This window comes from Eulemur rufifrons, unplaced genomic scaffold (genome assembly GCF_041146395.1).
Source record: "Eulemur rufifrons isolate Redbay unplaced genomic scaffold, OSU_ERuf_1 scaffold_84, whole genome shotgun sequence".
NCBI classification, from domain to species: domain Eukaryota; kingdom Metazoa; phylum Chordata; class Mammalia; order Primates; family Lemuridae; genus Eulemur; species Eulemur rufifrons.
In genome coordinates, this window is record NW_027182866.1 from 279,720 (window position 1) to 295,724 (window position 16,005).

Genomic DNA, 16,005 nt, shown 5'->3' on the forward strand with positions numbered 1-16,005 from the left:
CGCGAGGCCACGTGACGGCCGGTCCCCAGCGCGGCCCTCGCCGCTGCGGCCGCCGGTGGACCGCCGCCACCGAGCGCCCCCAGACTCGGCGCCTCGAGGCTCCTCCCGCCACGCGCGTGGGGTGCGACCCGCGGCCCCAGCCGCCCGCGCGCACGGTGCCGCGGGGCAGCCTCTCGCGCGCGCGCGCACCGCGCGGCGGCCGGCGCCTGCGCACTGTCGCCGGCCGCCGCGGCCCGCCGGGGCCATGAAGCTGCTGCGGCGCGCGGGTCGGCGGCGGGCGGCGCTGGGCCTGGGCGCGCTGGCGCTGGGCGGCGCGGCGCTGCTGTACCTGACGCGCTGCGCGCCCGCCGGCCCCGCGCCCGCGCCCCGCGCCACCGCCTTCCTGGCCGTGCTGGTGGCCAGCGCGCCCCGCGCCGCCGAGCGCCGCAGCGTGGTCCGCGGCACGTGGCTGGCGCGGCGCGGGGCCCCGGGCGACGTGTGGGCGCGCTTCGCTGTGGGCACGGCCGGCCTGGGCGCCGACGAGCGGCGCGCGCTGGAGCGCGAGCAGGCGCGCCACGGGGACCTGCTGCTGCTGCCCACGCTGCACGACGCCTACGAGAACCTCACGGCCAAGGTGCTGGCCATGCTGGCCTGGCTGGACGAGCACGTGGCCTTCGAGTTCGTGCTCAAGGCGGACGACGACTCTTTCGCGCGGCTGGACGCGCTGCTGGCCGAGCTGCGCGCCCGCGAGCCCGCGCGCCGCCGCCGCCTCTACTGGGGCTTCTTCTCTGGCCGCGGCCGCGTCAAGCCCGGGGGCCGCTGGCGCGAGGCCGGCTGGCAGCTGTGCGACTACTACCTGCCCTACGCGCTGGGCGGCGGCTACGTGCTTTCCGCGGACCTGGTGCACTACCTGCGCCTCAGCCGCGACTACCTGCGCGCCTGGCACAGCGAGGACGTGTCGCTGGGCGCCTGGCTGGCGCCCGTGGACGTGCAGCGCGAGCACGACCCACGCTTCGACACCGAGTACAGGTCCCGCGGCTGCAGCAACCAGTACCTGGTGACGCACAAGCAGAGCCTGGAGGACATGCTGGAGAAGCACCAGACGCTGGCGCGCGAGGGCCGCCTGTGCAAGCGCGAGGTGCAGCTGCGCCTGTCCTACGTGTACGACTGGTCCGCGCCGCCCTCGCAGTGCTGCCAGCGGAAGGAGGGCATCCCCTGAGCCCCCGCGCGGTTCCGGGGGCCGCCGACTCGAGGGGACCTGGTCTGTCCCGCGCCCAGGGGGGCCGTGGGACAGGCGCCGAGCAGCGTCTCGCCACACCTGGCTCGCGCTCCTGTACCGCGACCAAGGCTGTGCGCTTCGGCGCCGCGCACGTGGCCTCGCTCCGGAGGGTCTTGTGGGCCCGGAGGCCCCTGGGCCCAGGCAGCAGCGGCCTATCCGCGGATCTCTGCCAGCGGGAGACCAGCCTGCCGCCGCTTTGGACGTGAGGGCGGAACAGACCTCCTGGCCACCGCTGGCCCGCCGCTCCCCAGCGCCCAGAGGTCGCCCTGGAGACTCGTCCTGGAGTTCGGGCGTCCACCGTCCAGCCCGGAGCCGCAGCTTAGCTGCGAGCTGTCATCAAACGGCTTTTGCCAGTTTATTCTGATGGCTTAACTTTCTTCTGTGTCTCGTGTCCACATCATTTGTCATGCGTGTCTAAGATCTCCCTTGGTTCACATGAATTATAATAGCTTTAATGGTATTTTGGTCTGTGTCTCCTTAGAGCGAATTTGTGGTAAATATTTGGTAAATACAATTCAATGCTTGTTTGTGATTTATTTACAAATATTTTAAGTTTGTGTAGATAAGATTTTAAGTTGGGAGCGTTCAGGTCTCAGTATTTTTTTTTTTTTTTTAACTTTTTGAGACAGAGTCTTGCTCTGTTGCCCCAGCTAGAGTGTAGTGGGGTCACAGCTCACTGCAGCCTCCAACTCCTGGGCTCAAGGGATCCTCCTGCCTCAGCCTCCCGAGTAGCTGGGACTACGGGCACCACCTCCACGCCCAGCTAATTTTTCTATTTTTAGTAGAGATGAGGTCTCGCTCTTCCTCAGGCTGGTGTCGGACTCCTGAGCTCAAGCGATCGTCCCACCTTGGCCTCCCAGAATGCTGGCATTACAGGCGTGAGCCACCGCACCCCACCAGTATTTTTTGAATTACTTAAGACCATGTCAGAATTTCGAATTTGTAGGTTAATCTGTTCTTACAACTCGAGTTGGCGACTCTGCTGCTGCGTGTGTGTAAACAGGGAAGAATTTTAAAACTGCCCATTTCTCTTCTAGGCTGACACGTCATTCAGCCCCACTCTTTCCGGAAAGACCTTCCTTTCAGGCTTCCTGGTGGAGTGCCTCGTCCACACCGGGCCAGAGTGTCTTTGTTATTTCAGACTCTGGGCCCAAATTCCAGGAAGCTGAACCCTTGGAAGTGTTGACGAGGTTTCCCAAATTGCCTTAAGGAAACAGGGTCTGCTGGCTGGCACCCCGACCACCTCGCACATACCCTAACACATCTTGCAAGCTCGGGGGTTTCCTTTTTACGTGCCCCCATTTAATGAGAAAAGTGAAGGCCATGGTCATTGTAAAAGTACAATAAAGTGGTCCCAGGACAAGTGGAGACCACGAGCCTCCTCGGCCTCCAGGATGCGTTTTTCTGGGGTCTGACTTGGGTTTTCGGTCTGGGTGGCCTGGGTCAGTGTCTGACTTCGGGGCAATGTGAAGGGGAAGGTGCCAGCTCTTGAGTTCCCAGGCTGTGTGCCCAGGAGCAGGTTTGGGTTACTTTTGTTTAAAGGCAGAAGAACATCCAGAACTCTGGGCGGTCTCAGGGGGAAGGGGGGTCGGTCAGTGACCTGAACTGGGATTATCCCACCTTTAGGAGGTTGGGGTGGGACCACAGGCTCCTGAGGTCAGATAAGGGTCTGATTACAAGTTGAGTGTGAGCTTTCCAACTGGCCACCTGGAAGCCAGAACTAACCCCCCCCCCCCCCGTCTGTATTTTGTTCATGGACAAGGATTCATAAGGATCCCAGGTTGGGGACGCCAGGGTGAGCAGAATGGGGAGGGTCACCGGCTCCCGAGGGATGCTGATCCCAGATTCCTGCCACCCATGCTCACCTGGGATGCCGCGTCTGAGCCTCTGAATTGTTTGAAGAATTGGCAAGTGTCTCTATGTCTCCTACGAGGACAAGGTGCTTAGGGAGGCTGGACGACTTGCTGAGGACCATGTGGCCAGTGGCAGAGCCGGGAACCGGCTCCTCGGGCCCTGCCTGGCACTCCCAGTTCTGCATTGCTCCAAAGCCTTGACCCCCGCTGAGAACGCAGCATAAAGGTCTAAGAATCCCCTGGCAGAAAGTCTGAGAATCCAACATGCAACAAGTTCTGACCTACAAAAGTGGAAATGTCATCTTGTGCAACCGAAAACACTGTATTTTAAACCAGACTGAAGCCTGCCCTGGGCTGACCACCCACCACCCACGCTGTGGTTGATTGACGCCGCGCAGGTGGGAGCCCTCGGCAGCAGCTGCCTGAGCCAGCCTGGGCTTCAGCCCCAGTTCTCTCTCCTGACACCCCAAACTTGCCCCGAGTTGATGCTGGGCCACCCCTTCCTGCTCCCTGGCGGCATCCCTGCCCCGTGGCACGTGACACAGGCCCACGTGGCCTCCCCTCCCCCTGCCTGAACCCTTCCGCTGCCTCACTCACCCCACACCGGCCACGGCACTGGCTGTCCAGAGTCACCCCCTGGAGACCCGGGCCGAGCGCAGAGCCCAGGGGTAGCAGGCCCTTGGGACACGGGGAGGTCTGACCACGAACCCTTTTCCCTGGGGGAACTTGGGACCCACAGCAACTAATCCCTCCCAGGCCAAACTGGTGTCTCCCGTCCAGAGGTCCTGAGGGCCCTGCCTGTGGAGGGCACACAGGACGGGCGCAGCGTCAGGCCGGAGGGCGCACGGGGCAGCACACTGCTCAAGGTCAGGCCAAGAGCACAGGGCTCTGGCCCCTCTGGGTCCCTGTGTGGGGGCGGGAAGGTGCCCATCCCCTCCTCTGCTCCCCTCCTCCCGGGGGGCCCTGGCCCTGTTCCCCCAGGCTGGCGTGGAGGCTCCTGAGGGCACCCGCAGACAGGCCTGTGGCCAGGGTGGCCGCCCCAGGTACAAAGCGCTGCTTGAGTCCGGCTCTTCCTGGGGCGCCCCCGTCCCTTGGCCCTCAAGGTCTCTGTCTACCCGCCTGCCTGGGCAGGGCCAGCACCTGGCTGGGATTGTGGTTGTCGAGGCCCCAGTTGCAGGCTGAACTCTGCCCCCCAAAAGACACGTCCAAATCCTCACCCCACACCTACAACTGTGACCTTATTTGGAAACAGGGTCTCTGCAGACGTGATGAAGATGTGGTCACTGGGGCAGCCTCACTCCAGTGGGACTGGGTCCTTAGCAGAGAAACAGCCACCGGAGAAGGTGGCATGTGACAGCGGAGGCCGAGCTGGGGGTGGCACCTCCACAGGCCAAGGAGCATCGAGGATCCACAGCCACCCCCAGAGGCTCCGGGGGGCCAGGGGAGGGGAGCCCTGCTGGGACCTTGATTTTGGTCTCCGGCCTCCAGACTGTGAGAGGGACACCAGCACTGTGGGCCTTCGCCACGCCAACACCCCGCACCGCGTGGGCGCTGGCTGGAGGGACGGTGGGGAGGGGGCGCTGCCCCAGCCGCTGGCCTGGCCCAGACCTGCTCCACCCCCAGGGTCGGTGGACTCGGCCGTCCCCAGCAGGCCTTCCTCACCAGCTGGGACCCCGGCCCTGCTGCCTGGGTCCCCCGACCCGCCCACCCTCTCCCTGGCTGACTGTCCCAACTCAGAATCCCCAAGTCGGGTGGCAGCCAGCACCCCCCTGCGGTGGCTGACGTTTGGGGCCCTGGGACACCCAGGGAGCAGCTGGCCAGGACCCACGGCGGGGGCCCCCAGGAAGGGAGGGAGGGGCCCCTGCTTCCCAGTCACAGGTCACGGGGGCGTGGGGAGGGGCTTTGTCGCTCCTCGGTTTCCTCCAATAAACGAGCTCTGGCTGAGCTGAGCCCTGGGGCCGCACCCGCCCAACTGTCTGTCCCCAGGGCCTGGTCATCTCTGGGGTCCTCAGAAGAATAGGGGGCCTTGGGGGTGCAGCCCGGCACCGTGTGGGTCTCTGTGCTCCTGGGACCCGAGCCCAGCAGCCCTGCTCTCCTGAGCCACCCCTTGAGGTCTCCCGGCTCCCGCCCAGAGGACCCTCCCACCCACTGACCTGGCTACCCTGGCGCCCATCCCAGCCTGGGCCTGCCCTTCCTCTCAAGGATCTTGAGCCTCACCCCGTGGGGTCCCACTGGGGGCAGCACCGTGGGCAGCATGGCCTGAGGAGCAGTGGCTGAGACTAGGGGACCAGGGGCAGGCGAGGTCTGGGAGGGGCAGGTGGGGGCAGGTCTGGGAGGCCCCAGGCCCACCTGAGCCAGCTCTCCTGCCTCCCTCCAGGCAGCCTCTGCTCTCCGCGCTGGCGCCCTGCTCTGGTGGGGCCACGGGGGGGCTGGGCCCAGACTCTCCACGGACACCGTGAAGCCCACTCAGCCCACTGGCCTTGGTGTGGGATGACGCTCACAGCCAAGGAGAAGCCGGGGCCGCAGGGCGTGTGCCCGGACAGCAGTCGGCTTAATCCGCTAAAGCAAACACCACAGCAGGCGGTGGACCCTCGCGGAGCCTCCCAGGCCACCCGGCAGGGCAGGAGCCCAGGTAGGGCTGGAGTCTGGCACCGCCTCCCCACTGACCTGCGGCCTGACCCAGCCGGTGACCCGAGCAGGAAACCCAAGCCCCAGCCCTCCCTCCGGTGGCTGGCGTCTGAGGGTCTCGGCTGGACGGGCCTCCCCCAGGAACCCGAGCCACTCCCCCCTCCCCGCGGCCCCCTCTGATCCCGAGAGGGAGTGACGGATGGCCGGAGCCAGGCTCAAGTCCCTGCCGGTGGCGGCAGAGGGTGGCTGTGTCTCACCCTCCACCGTGTCTCCAGACAGACCCACCCGGCCCCTCCAGCCCCAGAAGCATCGAATGCTCCTCAAAGCACTGACGGTGCCTCCCGGCCTGGCCTTGGTGCCTCCTGCTGCCAAGGGCGTCCTGCCCACTCCTGGGCAGTGGCAGGGACAGGCCTGGGACGGGACCCCGAGGCCTGCAGAGAGGGGGGCCAGGGTTGGGTGCAAGGCCGCTGGGTGGAGATGTTTCCCGCAGAGATGCAGCTGGCTCAGCCGCTGGGCCCTGCCTCCCGATACAGGACTCGTCACCCCCGTGCACCCCAGGTCCCATCAGGGCAGCCTCGAGGGGTGCGGGCGTGGGTGCGAATGTCTGACACACCAGCTGTTGCAAAACTGAAATCACGGCGGAGGAGCCATGCGTCACTGCCCGGGGGCTGCTGCGCCCCAATCCTCCAAACAAAGACCCTTTGTGCCCGAGCACCCCCGCGCCAGGCCCACCTGTGCCACTGCCAGACAGGCGGGCGGGCAGACACGCCAATGGCGGCTCAGGCAGGGTTGGAGGCATGTTCCAGACACATTTCCCAGCCCATGCCCCCCCCTCCAGGGCCAGGCTGCAGAGACCCTGGGGACAGGGCCCCGTGGTCACACGCAGCTCAGAGTGACCTGAACTGGAGTCCCAAGGGCAGACCGCCAAGCCTAGCTGGCGAGCTGCGGCCCCGGGTGCAGCAGCCCAAGCTCCGCTGCCCAGCTCTGGCCACAAAGGCCTCCCGGGCGTAGGACGGAGGCCCCAGACCACAGAAGGCTCCTGCCACCACCCAGGACACCCCTCCCCTGCCCGTCACCCCACCCCCAGACCAGGGCGGCCACCACAGTGAGGCTGGCCCGGGCCCCGCTGGCAGTACAGCGTGATGGGCTCCCTGACACCGTGGGCCCCACACGGCCACTCTGGGTTCACTGACCGGCCGGCCAAGGGCTCCGGCCACCAGACCTGGACACGCGCCCTGCCTGTTTGCTCCCAAGGGGCCTGGTGCTTCCCGCACCGTGCAGAGTCCTGGGCCCAGGGCAGAGATCCGTGGACACGCAGGGACCCAGCCCACACACGCCACCCACACGGGATGCTGCTCCACTCTGCCCACAGGCCAGGACACACCCAGGGACAGCAGACATGCCACCCACTCGGACACACAGCCCCCCAGACATACCCAAATGGCTCCACAAGCCCCGGGGCCACTCTCGGTCCTCGGCCCAGGTGATGGGGATGTGTGGCCTGGGTATGGGACCCAGCGACAGTACGCAGGAGGCGCACGCAGCTCCCCGGGAGCCCTTGGGGCAGACCCCTCCCAGCCACAGGCCCAACCGGGCGGGCAGGGTGACATCAGAAACCAGAGCTGGGCCATGGCCTCTGTAGCCCAGGGGTTCGCCCCGGGTACCCCAGGGCCCAGGCTGGGGGGCAGGCCTGTTCTGCACACCCCAGCCCCAGGGGGGGCCTCCAGGTGGATGGGGATAGGGCGGTGCTGGCTACGGCGTTTAAGTGGACAGCAGGGCCAGGGTGGATCCAGCCTCCTCGCTCGCTCGGTCGGGACAGGAGCCCCCGCCCAGGCCCCGCTCCTGCTGGCCCCCAGAGGACCTTCAGCCACCCTGCACCTGATGTGCACGTTCCTGTCTGTGCTCACACGGGGACAGGGTGCCAAGGGCGCTGGGGGCACAGCCCCAGCGGCCTGGCCTGGGTGCCAGGAGGGGCTGGTCAGGGCCGGCTGGGCTGCGGCCCTGAGACCAGGGCTCGGGAAGGGTGTTGGGCAAAGCACCCGGTTTCGGCACGGCACCCCCGACAGCCGAGTCTCCCCGGCAGCAGCTCCCCCTGCAGCAGGGTCAGACCGAGGTTCCAGGAAGTCAGCCGGGGGTCAGTGGGGACAGCCAGCGCCCCCTGGGGCTCGGGGCAGGGCCAGTGAGGGTCGGCGCTGTGCTGGCCACCACCAGAGGGAAGCAACAGGACACTTGGGCCCCTCAGCAGCCCAGCTCCCACACAGGGCGGCCCTGCCAGGGGAGAAGCGCCCTTTCCCTGGGCTCCCCTCCCCCCTGGGACCCCTGCCAGCCCCTGCCCCAGGCAGCAGCTCTGGCCTGGCCTGCACCCATCCCGGAACCCGGGTGAGAGCGACGGGCATCTCCCACCCACCTCGGGAGCCCAGACCCTTCCCGCGGCCAACGCTGCGGTCTGGGACTGGCTTGGGAGGTGCAGGCTGGTGGCTGGGCAGCCGGTGTCCCCTGCAGCTGAGGGCCTGGCCCCTTCTGTGGCAGCCCCCGCCCCACCTGGCCTGCCCACTCCTTTGCTCGTAGGCCCCCAGCCACAGCCGTTCCGGGGGATCAGAGGTAGGTGGCTACGGCCTCCGACCAGGGAAGACGGGGAGCCAGAGGGGTGGGGGGCGGGGTGGGGGGCAGGAGGGGGCACCGAGGCAGCCCTACCGGGCCCCCTGCCCACACAGCTCCCTGTCTCTCAGCTGTCGCTGCCCTGGGTCCCGTTCTCGGGGCTCCACCTGTCCTCACAGCCTGGGCTGGGTGGGTGGGGGATGGTGCTGTTGGCCCCTCAGAAGCCCCCCCCCCGGGTGGTGTGCCTGCCCCCGTCCCGCCAGTTCCAGGCCCCAGCCGGTCCCTGCACAGGGCGGGGGCTGCTCCCAGGGGCCAGAGGGGAGACAAGGACGAGTGGGCAGGGAGAGGAAGGCGGGAAGCAAATGGGGTGTCTGAGGCCCTGGGGTCCGTGCCCGCCCCCCTGCCACCCTCCCCAGGCACCATTGTGTCTTCTCACGGACCCTGGGCGGGGGGGTCCTTCTAGCCCACAGCCTCAGTTTCCCTGGTGTCAATGGGCAGTTCCCCAAACCACAAGGGGGCCGTGCCCAACAAGGGGGAGCTGAGCGGGGAGGGGAGGGGGCTCCCCAAGCCCAGACCTCTGCACGGGGCCTGGGCTCCGTGGCCGCAGGTCGGCACCACAGTAACTGGGAAGCAGTGGGGGCCGGTCACCCCTGCCTCCTGGTGACCCCAGGGTGGTGCTCGACACGGGTCCTCGCCGGCCACTAGGACAACCCTGGTCCGACCGGGCTGATGGCTGCAGCCAGGTTAATGAGGCAGGGACCCCCCAGACAGCCCCAGACCCCGACGCCACCCCGGGGGGCCCAGGGAGAGGGGTGGGGACGGGTCAGCAGCCAGGCCGGCGGCTGCACTGACCGGCGCCAGGCAACACCACCTGGCTGTCGCCTGCTGGGCTGGCTGCCTCACTGCCCAGGGCCCCCCGGGGCCCCCCAGGCAGGCCACGGTCCCAGGGGAGGGGTAACAGCTCGTGGGCTCCAGCCTCTCCTGCCCCCCCGCTCCTCCCCCCACCCTGCCCGTGCAGGACCCCTCTGACCCCGCCCCCCGCAGCCCCTAAGTCCTTCCCTCGGGAGACAACCCCAGGCAGGGGAGGCCCGGCCACGCAGCCAGCCCCACCGTGACCCCTGCAGAGTCAGAGGTTCGGAGCCCACCGCCACCTGCTGAGGGCTCCTGGGTGCCAACCAGACGGTATCTCGGTACCTCTGCAGAGCTGGGGACATCCTGAGGCCAATTTGCGTTCTTTGGTCTGAGTCTGATAGAAGCCAAAATGGGGTGGGGGTGGGAGGTTCCAAATCCACAGGACCCCAGTCAGGGCTTCAGCCTGGGCTCCAGCCTCGAGGGGGCAGTTCTGGCCCCAAAGGCCCAGAGGGGCCCTGGTCTTTGGGGTGCAGCGGCCATCACCGGGGAAGATGGTGAGAGGCGGGAGCCCACCCTGGTCCCCCTGGGCCTGGGCAGCGCTGTGCCCGCCGCACCTGAGCCCGCGTGGAGCCCTCCAGTTCCCTGCCCCCCCCCCGCCCCGAGAGCACAGCCCTGTGCGTGGCTCACACACCCTCCTACCTGGCTCCTGGGCACCCCGAGTGCAGGGACCCCTGCCCCACAGGACACAGACACTCTGCCTGCTCACCACACCCCCACCCCCTGCTGCCACCGGGCCTGGGCATCGGCAGCCACTGCCCCCCAAGGCTGGACAGGCCCTGGGGTGGGGGGAGGTCCCTGGCCATGGGCAGGGCTGAGCAGGGACCTGCACGCACATCGTCCTCAGAATAAACACGGCCCCCAGCAGGTGCAGGGGCTGCCTGGAGGGAGCTCGGCAGACCCCACCCCCACCTGGCTGGACAGGTCTGTCCCGAGACCGCGTGTGCGGCACCTGCAGCCACGCTCTGAGCTCTGGGGTCACGCTCTGAGCTCTGGGGTCACGTGTGGACAGCGCCCCGGTGCCCCCCCCCCTCAGCAGCCAGGGGGGCCTCCACCTCCAGCAACGCAATGACCAGGCCGTGCCCGAGGGCGACAGGGAGGGCTGAGGCTGTTTATTGTGGGGACCACAGATGTCGGTGGGTGCTCCGAGACCAGTCGGCGATGGCTCACGTGCCCAGGAGCAGCCCGGAGAAGCTGGAGCCGCCCTGGACGGTGAGAACCGCCCCAGAGCCGTTGTCCACGAACACGGAAGCATACTGTCCAGCCTGCAAGCGGCCACCGTGCACATCACCACCGCGGTGGCCCCAGCCCGGCAGCCAGGGGTCCTGAGCGACCACGCGGCTGACGGCCCTGCTGCTCGCACGGAGGTGCCCGGCCGAGGCTCCCAGGCGGAGTCCGCCCGCTGTGGGGCCCCGAGTGCACCCAGGACCACCCCCCCGCCCCCCGGCCTCACCTGCAGCTGCAGCAGCCCCTGCACCTGGGCCGTGGAGACCCTGCTGTTGCTCTCCAGGCCCGAGGCGGCCTCCAGCGACCTGGCGCAGCACCACAGGGCAGGGTGAGGCGGAGTCCGGGCCCACACCACACTTGGTGCCCAGAGACCCCTGCGGACTCATGTTCCTTCTAGAAGCCCCCTGGGACCCCGCCCCCAGGGGCTCACTCACGCGTGGCGATGGCACAGGGACTCGATGCAGACGAGCACGCGCACCGTGCCCGGGGCCCGCGGCCGCGGCCTGCCCTGCAGCGCACTGTGGTCTGTGGAGAGAGCCCCCGCGACGGTGGCGCACGGGGCGGGCGCTTCAGGGCGTGCTGCCCGGGAAAGGTGCGGGACGGCTGCCGGGTTGGGCAAGGGAGGGCCTGAGGCCCAGGGGCACCACAGTGACCCCACGGCCCAGAGGACAGGGGCCAGCGGCCCCCGGCCCAGTCCAGGGCCCTCAGCAGAGCAGGTGGCAGCTCTCTGATGGGACCTGGGCACCCACCCAGGAAGGTCCCCGGGCTCACCCACGTGCAGGCTGGCAGAGAACTGGAAGATGCCGGACACCGGGGCTGTGAATCGGCCCGAGGACAGGCTTAGGCCGGACCCCCGCAGGAAGTCGCCCTGGGCAGTGGGCTGTGAGGGGCAGCAGCTGAGTGGCCGGCCGAGGGCCGAGGGCCGGGACCCTCCCCTCAAACCGGCCTGGGGGAGGTGCTGGCGACAGACCCCTGATCTGGGGGCCCGGCTCTCCCCAGTGGGCAGGACAGGGCTGACCCCGCGTCCACACCCACCTGGGCTCAGGGCACAGGCTCTGGGCCCCCAGGGGCAGACAAGGCCCACAGGCCTGCCCAGGGAGGGTCTCCCTGCCCCTGGCTGCCCAGGACCCCAGCCCCAATTTTGGCATAAGGTGGGGTCTGGGCACACAGGCCCTTCCAACCTGACCGAGGCCACCCCTCACCTCTGCACCCAGCGCCCCCCGGACCCCGACCCACGTATGTGCCTGGTGACTGTCAGTGGTGGCCACGGACTCATCCCGCCTGTGGGGGGCACACCCAGCACCTTGCACCCTGCCCACCCCTGCAGCCGATGTCTCCAGAGGCCCCCAAGCCCCCACTCACGGCCTGGAAGCCGTGCAGCTCCACCAGGGTCCTCCTGTCCACCAGCTGGGGGCCGCGCAGCCGGCAGCGAAAGGCCTCGTCCACCGGCCGCAGGCCCAGCCCCGGGGGCAGCAGCGGGCTCGGCAGCCCTGAGAACCGGCGCTTGGCGGCTTCTGTGGGGAGAACGGGGGCAGCAGAGGGTCAGCTCGGGCAGCACCTCTGGCCCTGGGGGGGCCTCCCGGGCCCAGGGGGGGCAGCCGTACCTTTCAGCATCGCCTGAAATTCCTGCAGCAGGACCTCCAGGGTGACTTCTGCACCAGGGGCACCTGGGGGCCCAGGGGGCCCCGGGGGCCCTGGGGGACCAGAGAGACCTTGCTGGAAAGAGGCAGGAGAAGAAAGCGAGGGTCCCAGTGGGTCCCCGGTGGGAGCCACGGCCACCCCTTGCCCAGGGCTCAGACCCTAGTGAGGCCAGCAGGGCTGGGGCTCACCGACTTCTTGTCCCGGCCTCGGCACCGTTTCTTCAAGGCCCCGTCGTCAGGCCGCCGAACGAAGTTCAGCCACGTCCTGTGGGCATCTGAGAACTCAGGTCTCGAGGCCCTGGAAGGCTGCAGGGCAGAGGACAGGGCCAGCATGGTCACCACCAGGCCCTCTTGGACCCTGTCCCCACTGTGCTGGGCAGAGACCTGGGAACGTCAGGGCAGTGGGCGGGACGCAGGCCATGAGGGCTGGGGGGCCACCCCACCCCTGAGGGACTCAGCACCCAGATGTCCCCATGTCAGGGGCACAGGCAGGCGGAGGACCGGGCCTCTGCTGGAGCCTGATGTGGGGTTGGGCCTGGCGGAGTGGGGGCAGGGGCAGTGGAGGCAGGACAGGAGCCTTTCTGAGCGTCCCAGAGATAGCGCCAGGCCAAGAGCCAATGCAAGGCTGGGGGCACAAGCCCTTGCCCCGAGCTCGGGCAGTGAAAGCTGGCGACCTCTGCGCTCCGGCCGGCCCCACTCCTCGGGCTGTGGCCTAGCTGGCCACTGCTCAAGCAAGGGTAGGGGTGGAGCCAGGCAGAGGCGCCCGGGCCCTGCTGCCCCCAGCGCCCTGCACCCCCCCCCCCAGCCGTGATCCTCCTAGGCCTGGTTCTGCCCCAGCCCCCAGGGCTCCCCCTAGGCCTGGTTCTGCCCCAGCCCCCCAGGGCTCCTCCTAGGCCTGGTTCTGCCCCAGCCCCCCAGGGCTCCCCCTAGGCCTGGTTCTGCCCCAGCCCCCCAGGGCTCCTCCTAGGCCTGGTTCTGCCCCAGCCCCCCAGGGCTCCTCCTAGGCCTGGTTCTGCCCCAGCCCCCCAGGGCTCCTCCTAGGCCTGCCTGGGGTCAGAGGAGGAGACCTGCCGACAGGCTGGGCTGGGGGGAGTGTGGCCTGGAGGCCGAGCATGGAAGTCTGTGCGCCGGACTCAGGCAGGAAACCAACAGGGCTGTCCGGGCCCCCCCGACCAGGGTGTGCCAAGGGGTCCTGGCCCAGGGCACGGTCCTGTCTGAGGTCAGCTCCGGCCCTAAACCAGGAGAGCCGGGTTTGGGGGGAGGGTGGGGGGCTCCACCCCAGGGGGCCAGACAGGCCTCTATCCCAGGGGGGCCCACCCCTGACCTGCGCCCCACTAGGGAACGAAGAGGCTTTTGAAGACACCCAGTTCCTCGTACATGGGGGTCTGCCAGTGCCCCAGCCGCCACCTCTGCTGGACGTGCTGGAGGGGCTGGTGGCCCTGGAGGGCCAACGGCAGCTGCGATCCGGGAGCAGATGGGGACTGGGCCCACCCCAGCAGGAAGAGCAGGCGTCCCGCACACCACAGCTGGGCCCCGTCTGGTGGACAGCCCTGTCCCCCCATCAGTCCCCAGGCTGCCCCGGCCCCCTCCCTAAGGGGCAGCCCTGGGTGCTGAGGGAACTGCCACCAAGGGTGCAGATGGGTGCCTCCTCCAACCCCTGGTGGCTGGCTGGGGTCCCAGCCCTGCCACGCACCCCCGCCCCACCCCACCAACCATGCCCTCCCGCCAGCAGGACCGCCCTCTCTCGCAGTCAGGGCTGCAGCCTGGCTGTCCCCAACCTGGAAAACGGGCCTGAGGCTCCAGTGGAGCCGCTCGGCCAGGCAGCAGCTAGCGGGCACCACAGAGACGCCCTTGGGAGCAGGCAGGCAGGGGTCAAAGGCGCAAGGGCCGGGGGCTACAGGGTTGCTCCCCTCCCAGTCCTGGGGTGCCCCCGACACGGGATGGCAGCAGCAAAGGCCCCCGGCCATGCTCCAAGACCCCTCAAGAGACCCTCAGCCCAAGACAGAAGCCCAGGTGTGAGACAGGCGCGGGGGTCTCCAGTCTCAAGAAGACCCTGGACAGGCTGGGGCCTGAGGACTCCACGGGCAGAGCACTTCCCGTGCACGGGGGTGCCGGCCTCACCGCACCCCCAGGAAGCGCAGGGCGCTGGCCCTGGCATGCCCGGCCCACAAGCTGCAGGGCACCAGGGTTCCCAGCACGGGGTCTGGCAAAGCCCCAAGCAGGCTGCCTGGGGCCCCTCCCCTCCCACCCCCCTGAACTAGCAATTACACCTGAGAGCAGCAGGTAGCTCAGGGGGGACAGGCCCAGGTCTCCAAAGGGTTAGGTGCAGCCCCGGGGGTGGGGGGAACCCCTCCCTCCCCCAGCCCCTCCCCAGCCTGCTCTAGGGGCAAAGGGCTGGCTGGGGGAGGGTCTCCCAGAGGCCAGCCCAGTCCGGCCGCAGCAGACCCCCAGCGAGACCCGGCCTGTGGTCAAGGGCTCCGGAAGGGGGACCTGGGGGCAGAGCCGGGAGGGACAGGGACTGCGGGACACAGGTGAGCCCCACACCAGCCGCTGGCGAGTGTGTGCCCACGTGCACCCGGCCCGCGTACCTTGGGGGCGCCCGGCAGCCGCTCGCTGTGGGCTGTGGTGGTGTTGGGGGGCTCCACGTGCTGGCTGGGCTGCCGCCGCGCCCCGACGCCCCGGAGCAGTGTGAGCTGCGGCCAGAGGAGGGCCGCGGCCCAGGCCCAGGCCCAGGCCCAGCGCTGCATGGATCCGGCCCACAGCGGCTCCGCACAGCGGCAGAGCTCAGAGCCGCGCGGGGGCGAGGCCCCAGGGTGCGCCCTGCTGCCGGTGCATGACGAGCCCGGAGTGGCCGCACTAGGGCACAGTGCTCCGGTCCCGCTAGGCCACTGCTCCGTCCCACTCCGTCCCGTCGTCCCCTGAGCCTCTCTTTGAGCAGCAGCCCAGGAAGCCCTGCCTCCTCCCCACACTCCCAGGGCTCCAGGGAGAAGGGGGCGGGGACCCCTCCCCTGACCACCACCTGGCTCTGCCCAGGAGCACAGGGCTGGGCTGTGGGAGGGGCTGCGCTCCCACCCCTGGCCGGAGGGTCCTACTGGCCCAGGGAGCCGTCCAGGCAGATCCCTCCGGCCGCCCTCCCCTTCCAGCACAGCCTGGCTGAGCCGGTCACCTCCCAATCAAGCCGTCGGGGGTGGAGCCCGAGCCCGAGCACGGTGGGAGCACTCCCCCACCCGCTGCCCACCAGCTGTGTGCAGAGTCCCCGGCCCCTTCCCACAGCCCACCCGATCAAAGCCCCCTTGCGTCTGCCCCTGCCCTGCTGCAGGTCCCGGGCCCAGATGCAGGGTTCTGGGGGTACTGCAGGGTTCTGGGGGTGCCGCAGGCCTGGCTGGGGTCCTGCCCCTGGGAAAGGCGGGGCCCTGGGCAGCAGGGCAGCCCCTACTCACCAGGCGCCCACCTGGGCCAGGCCAAGCCCTTTGAGGTCAGTGGCCAAGAGGTGGGGGTCCGGGTGGGGCGAGAAGCCTGAGCCAGGACCCCCAGCTGCCAGCTGCCCCTCTACAGGTATGGGCCACCGCTAAGAACAGGCGGCAAGAGAGAAGCAGCTGCCCCAAGCCCAGCCGCGAGGAGGGTGGGCACACCGGCCCTGGCAGACAGCACAGAGTGCTCCAGACCCTCCCCAGTTTCCAGACATCAGCAGGCAAGGGTTAATGTGGCCAAGCAGAGACCCCAGCCCCAGGCAGAGCCACCCGGGACAAAACTGGGGTGGGGAAGACGTGTGGGAAGAGCCCACCAAGGACCCCATCCACCCCTCACCCTCCTGGTCCTCAGGTAGATATGTCACCTCTGGGGACAAGACCGAGAGGCCGACTCTGGCACCCCCAGAGTGCACTGCTGAAGT

The 16,005-nt window shown here is 68.7% G+C and overlaps 2 protein-coding genes across 2 annotated transcripts; one reads left to right on the forward strand and one right to left on the reverse strand.

Moving 5' to 3' along the window:
- Positions 1-244: 244 nt before the first annotated feature.
- On the forward strand, positions 245-1,751 carry B3GALT6 (beta-1,3-galactosyltransferase 6). Its single transcript, XM_069464653.1, has one exon. The coding sequence runs from the start codon at positions 245-247 to the stop codon at positions 1,196-1,198; it is 954 nt and encodes a 317-aa protein (XP_069320754.1). The 3' UTR covers positions 1,199-1,751.
- Positions 1,752-10,387: 8,636 nt separating this feature from the next.
- On the reverse strand, positions 10,388-15,173 carry C1QTNF12 (C1q and TNF related 12). The gene is made up of 8 exons (XM_069464662.1): positions 14,702-15,173; positions 12,303-12,419; positions 12,078-12,189; positions 11,836-11,987; positions 11,245-11,353; positions 10,908-10,998; positions 10,700-10,778; positions 10,388-10,511 (listed from the first exon to the last, which is right to left on the reverse strand). Exons 1-8 carry the CDS (start codon positions 14,858-14,860, stop codon positions 10,413-10,415), a joined length of 918 nt encoding a protein of 305 aa, XP_069320763.1. The 5' UTR covers positions 14,861-15,173; the 3' UTR covers positions 10,388-10,412.
- Positions 15,174-16,005: the final 832 nt, after the last annotated feature.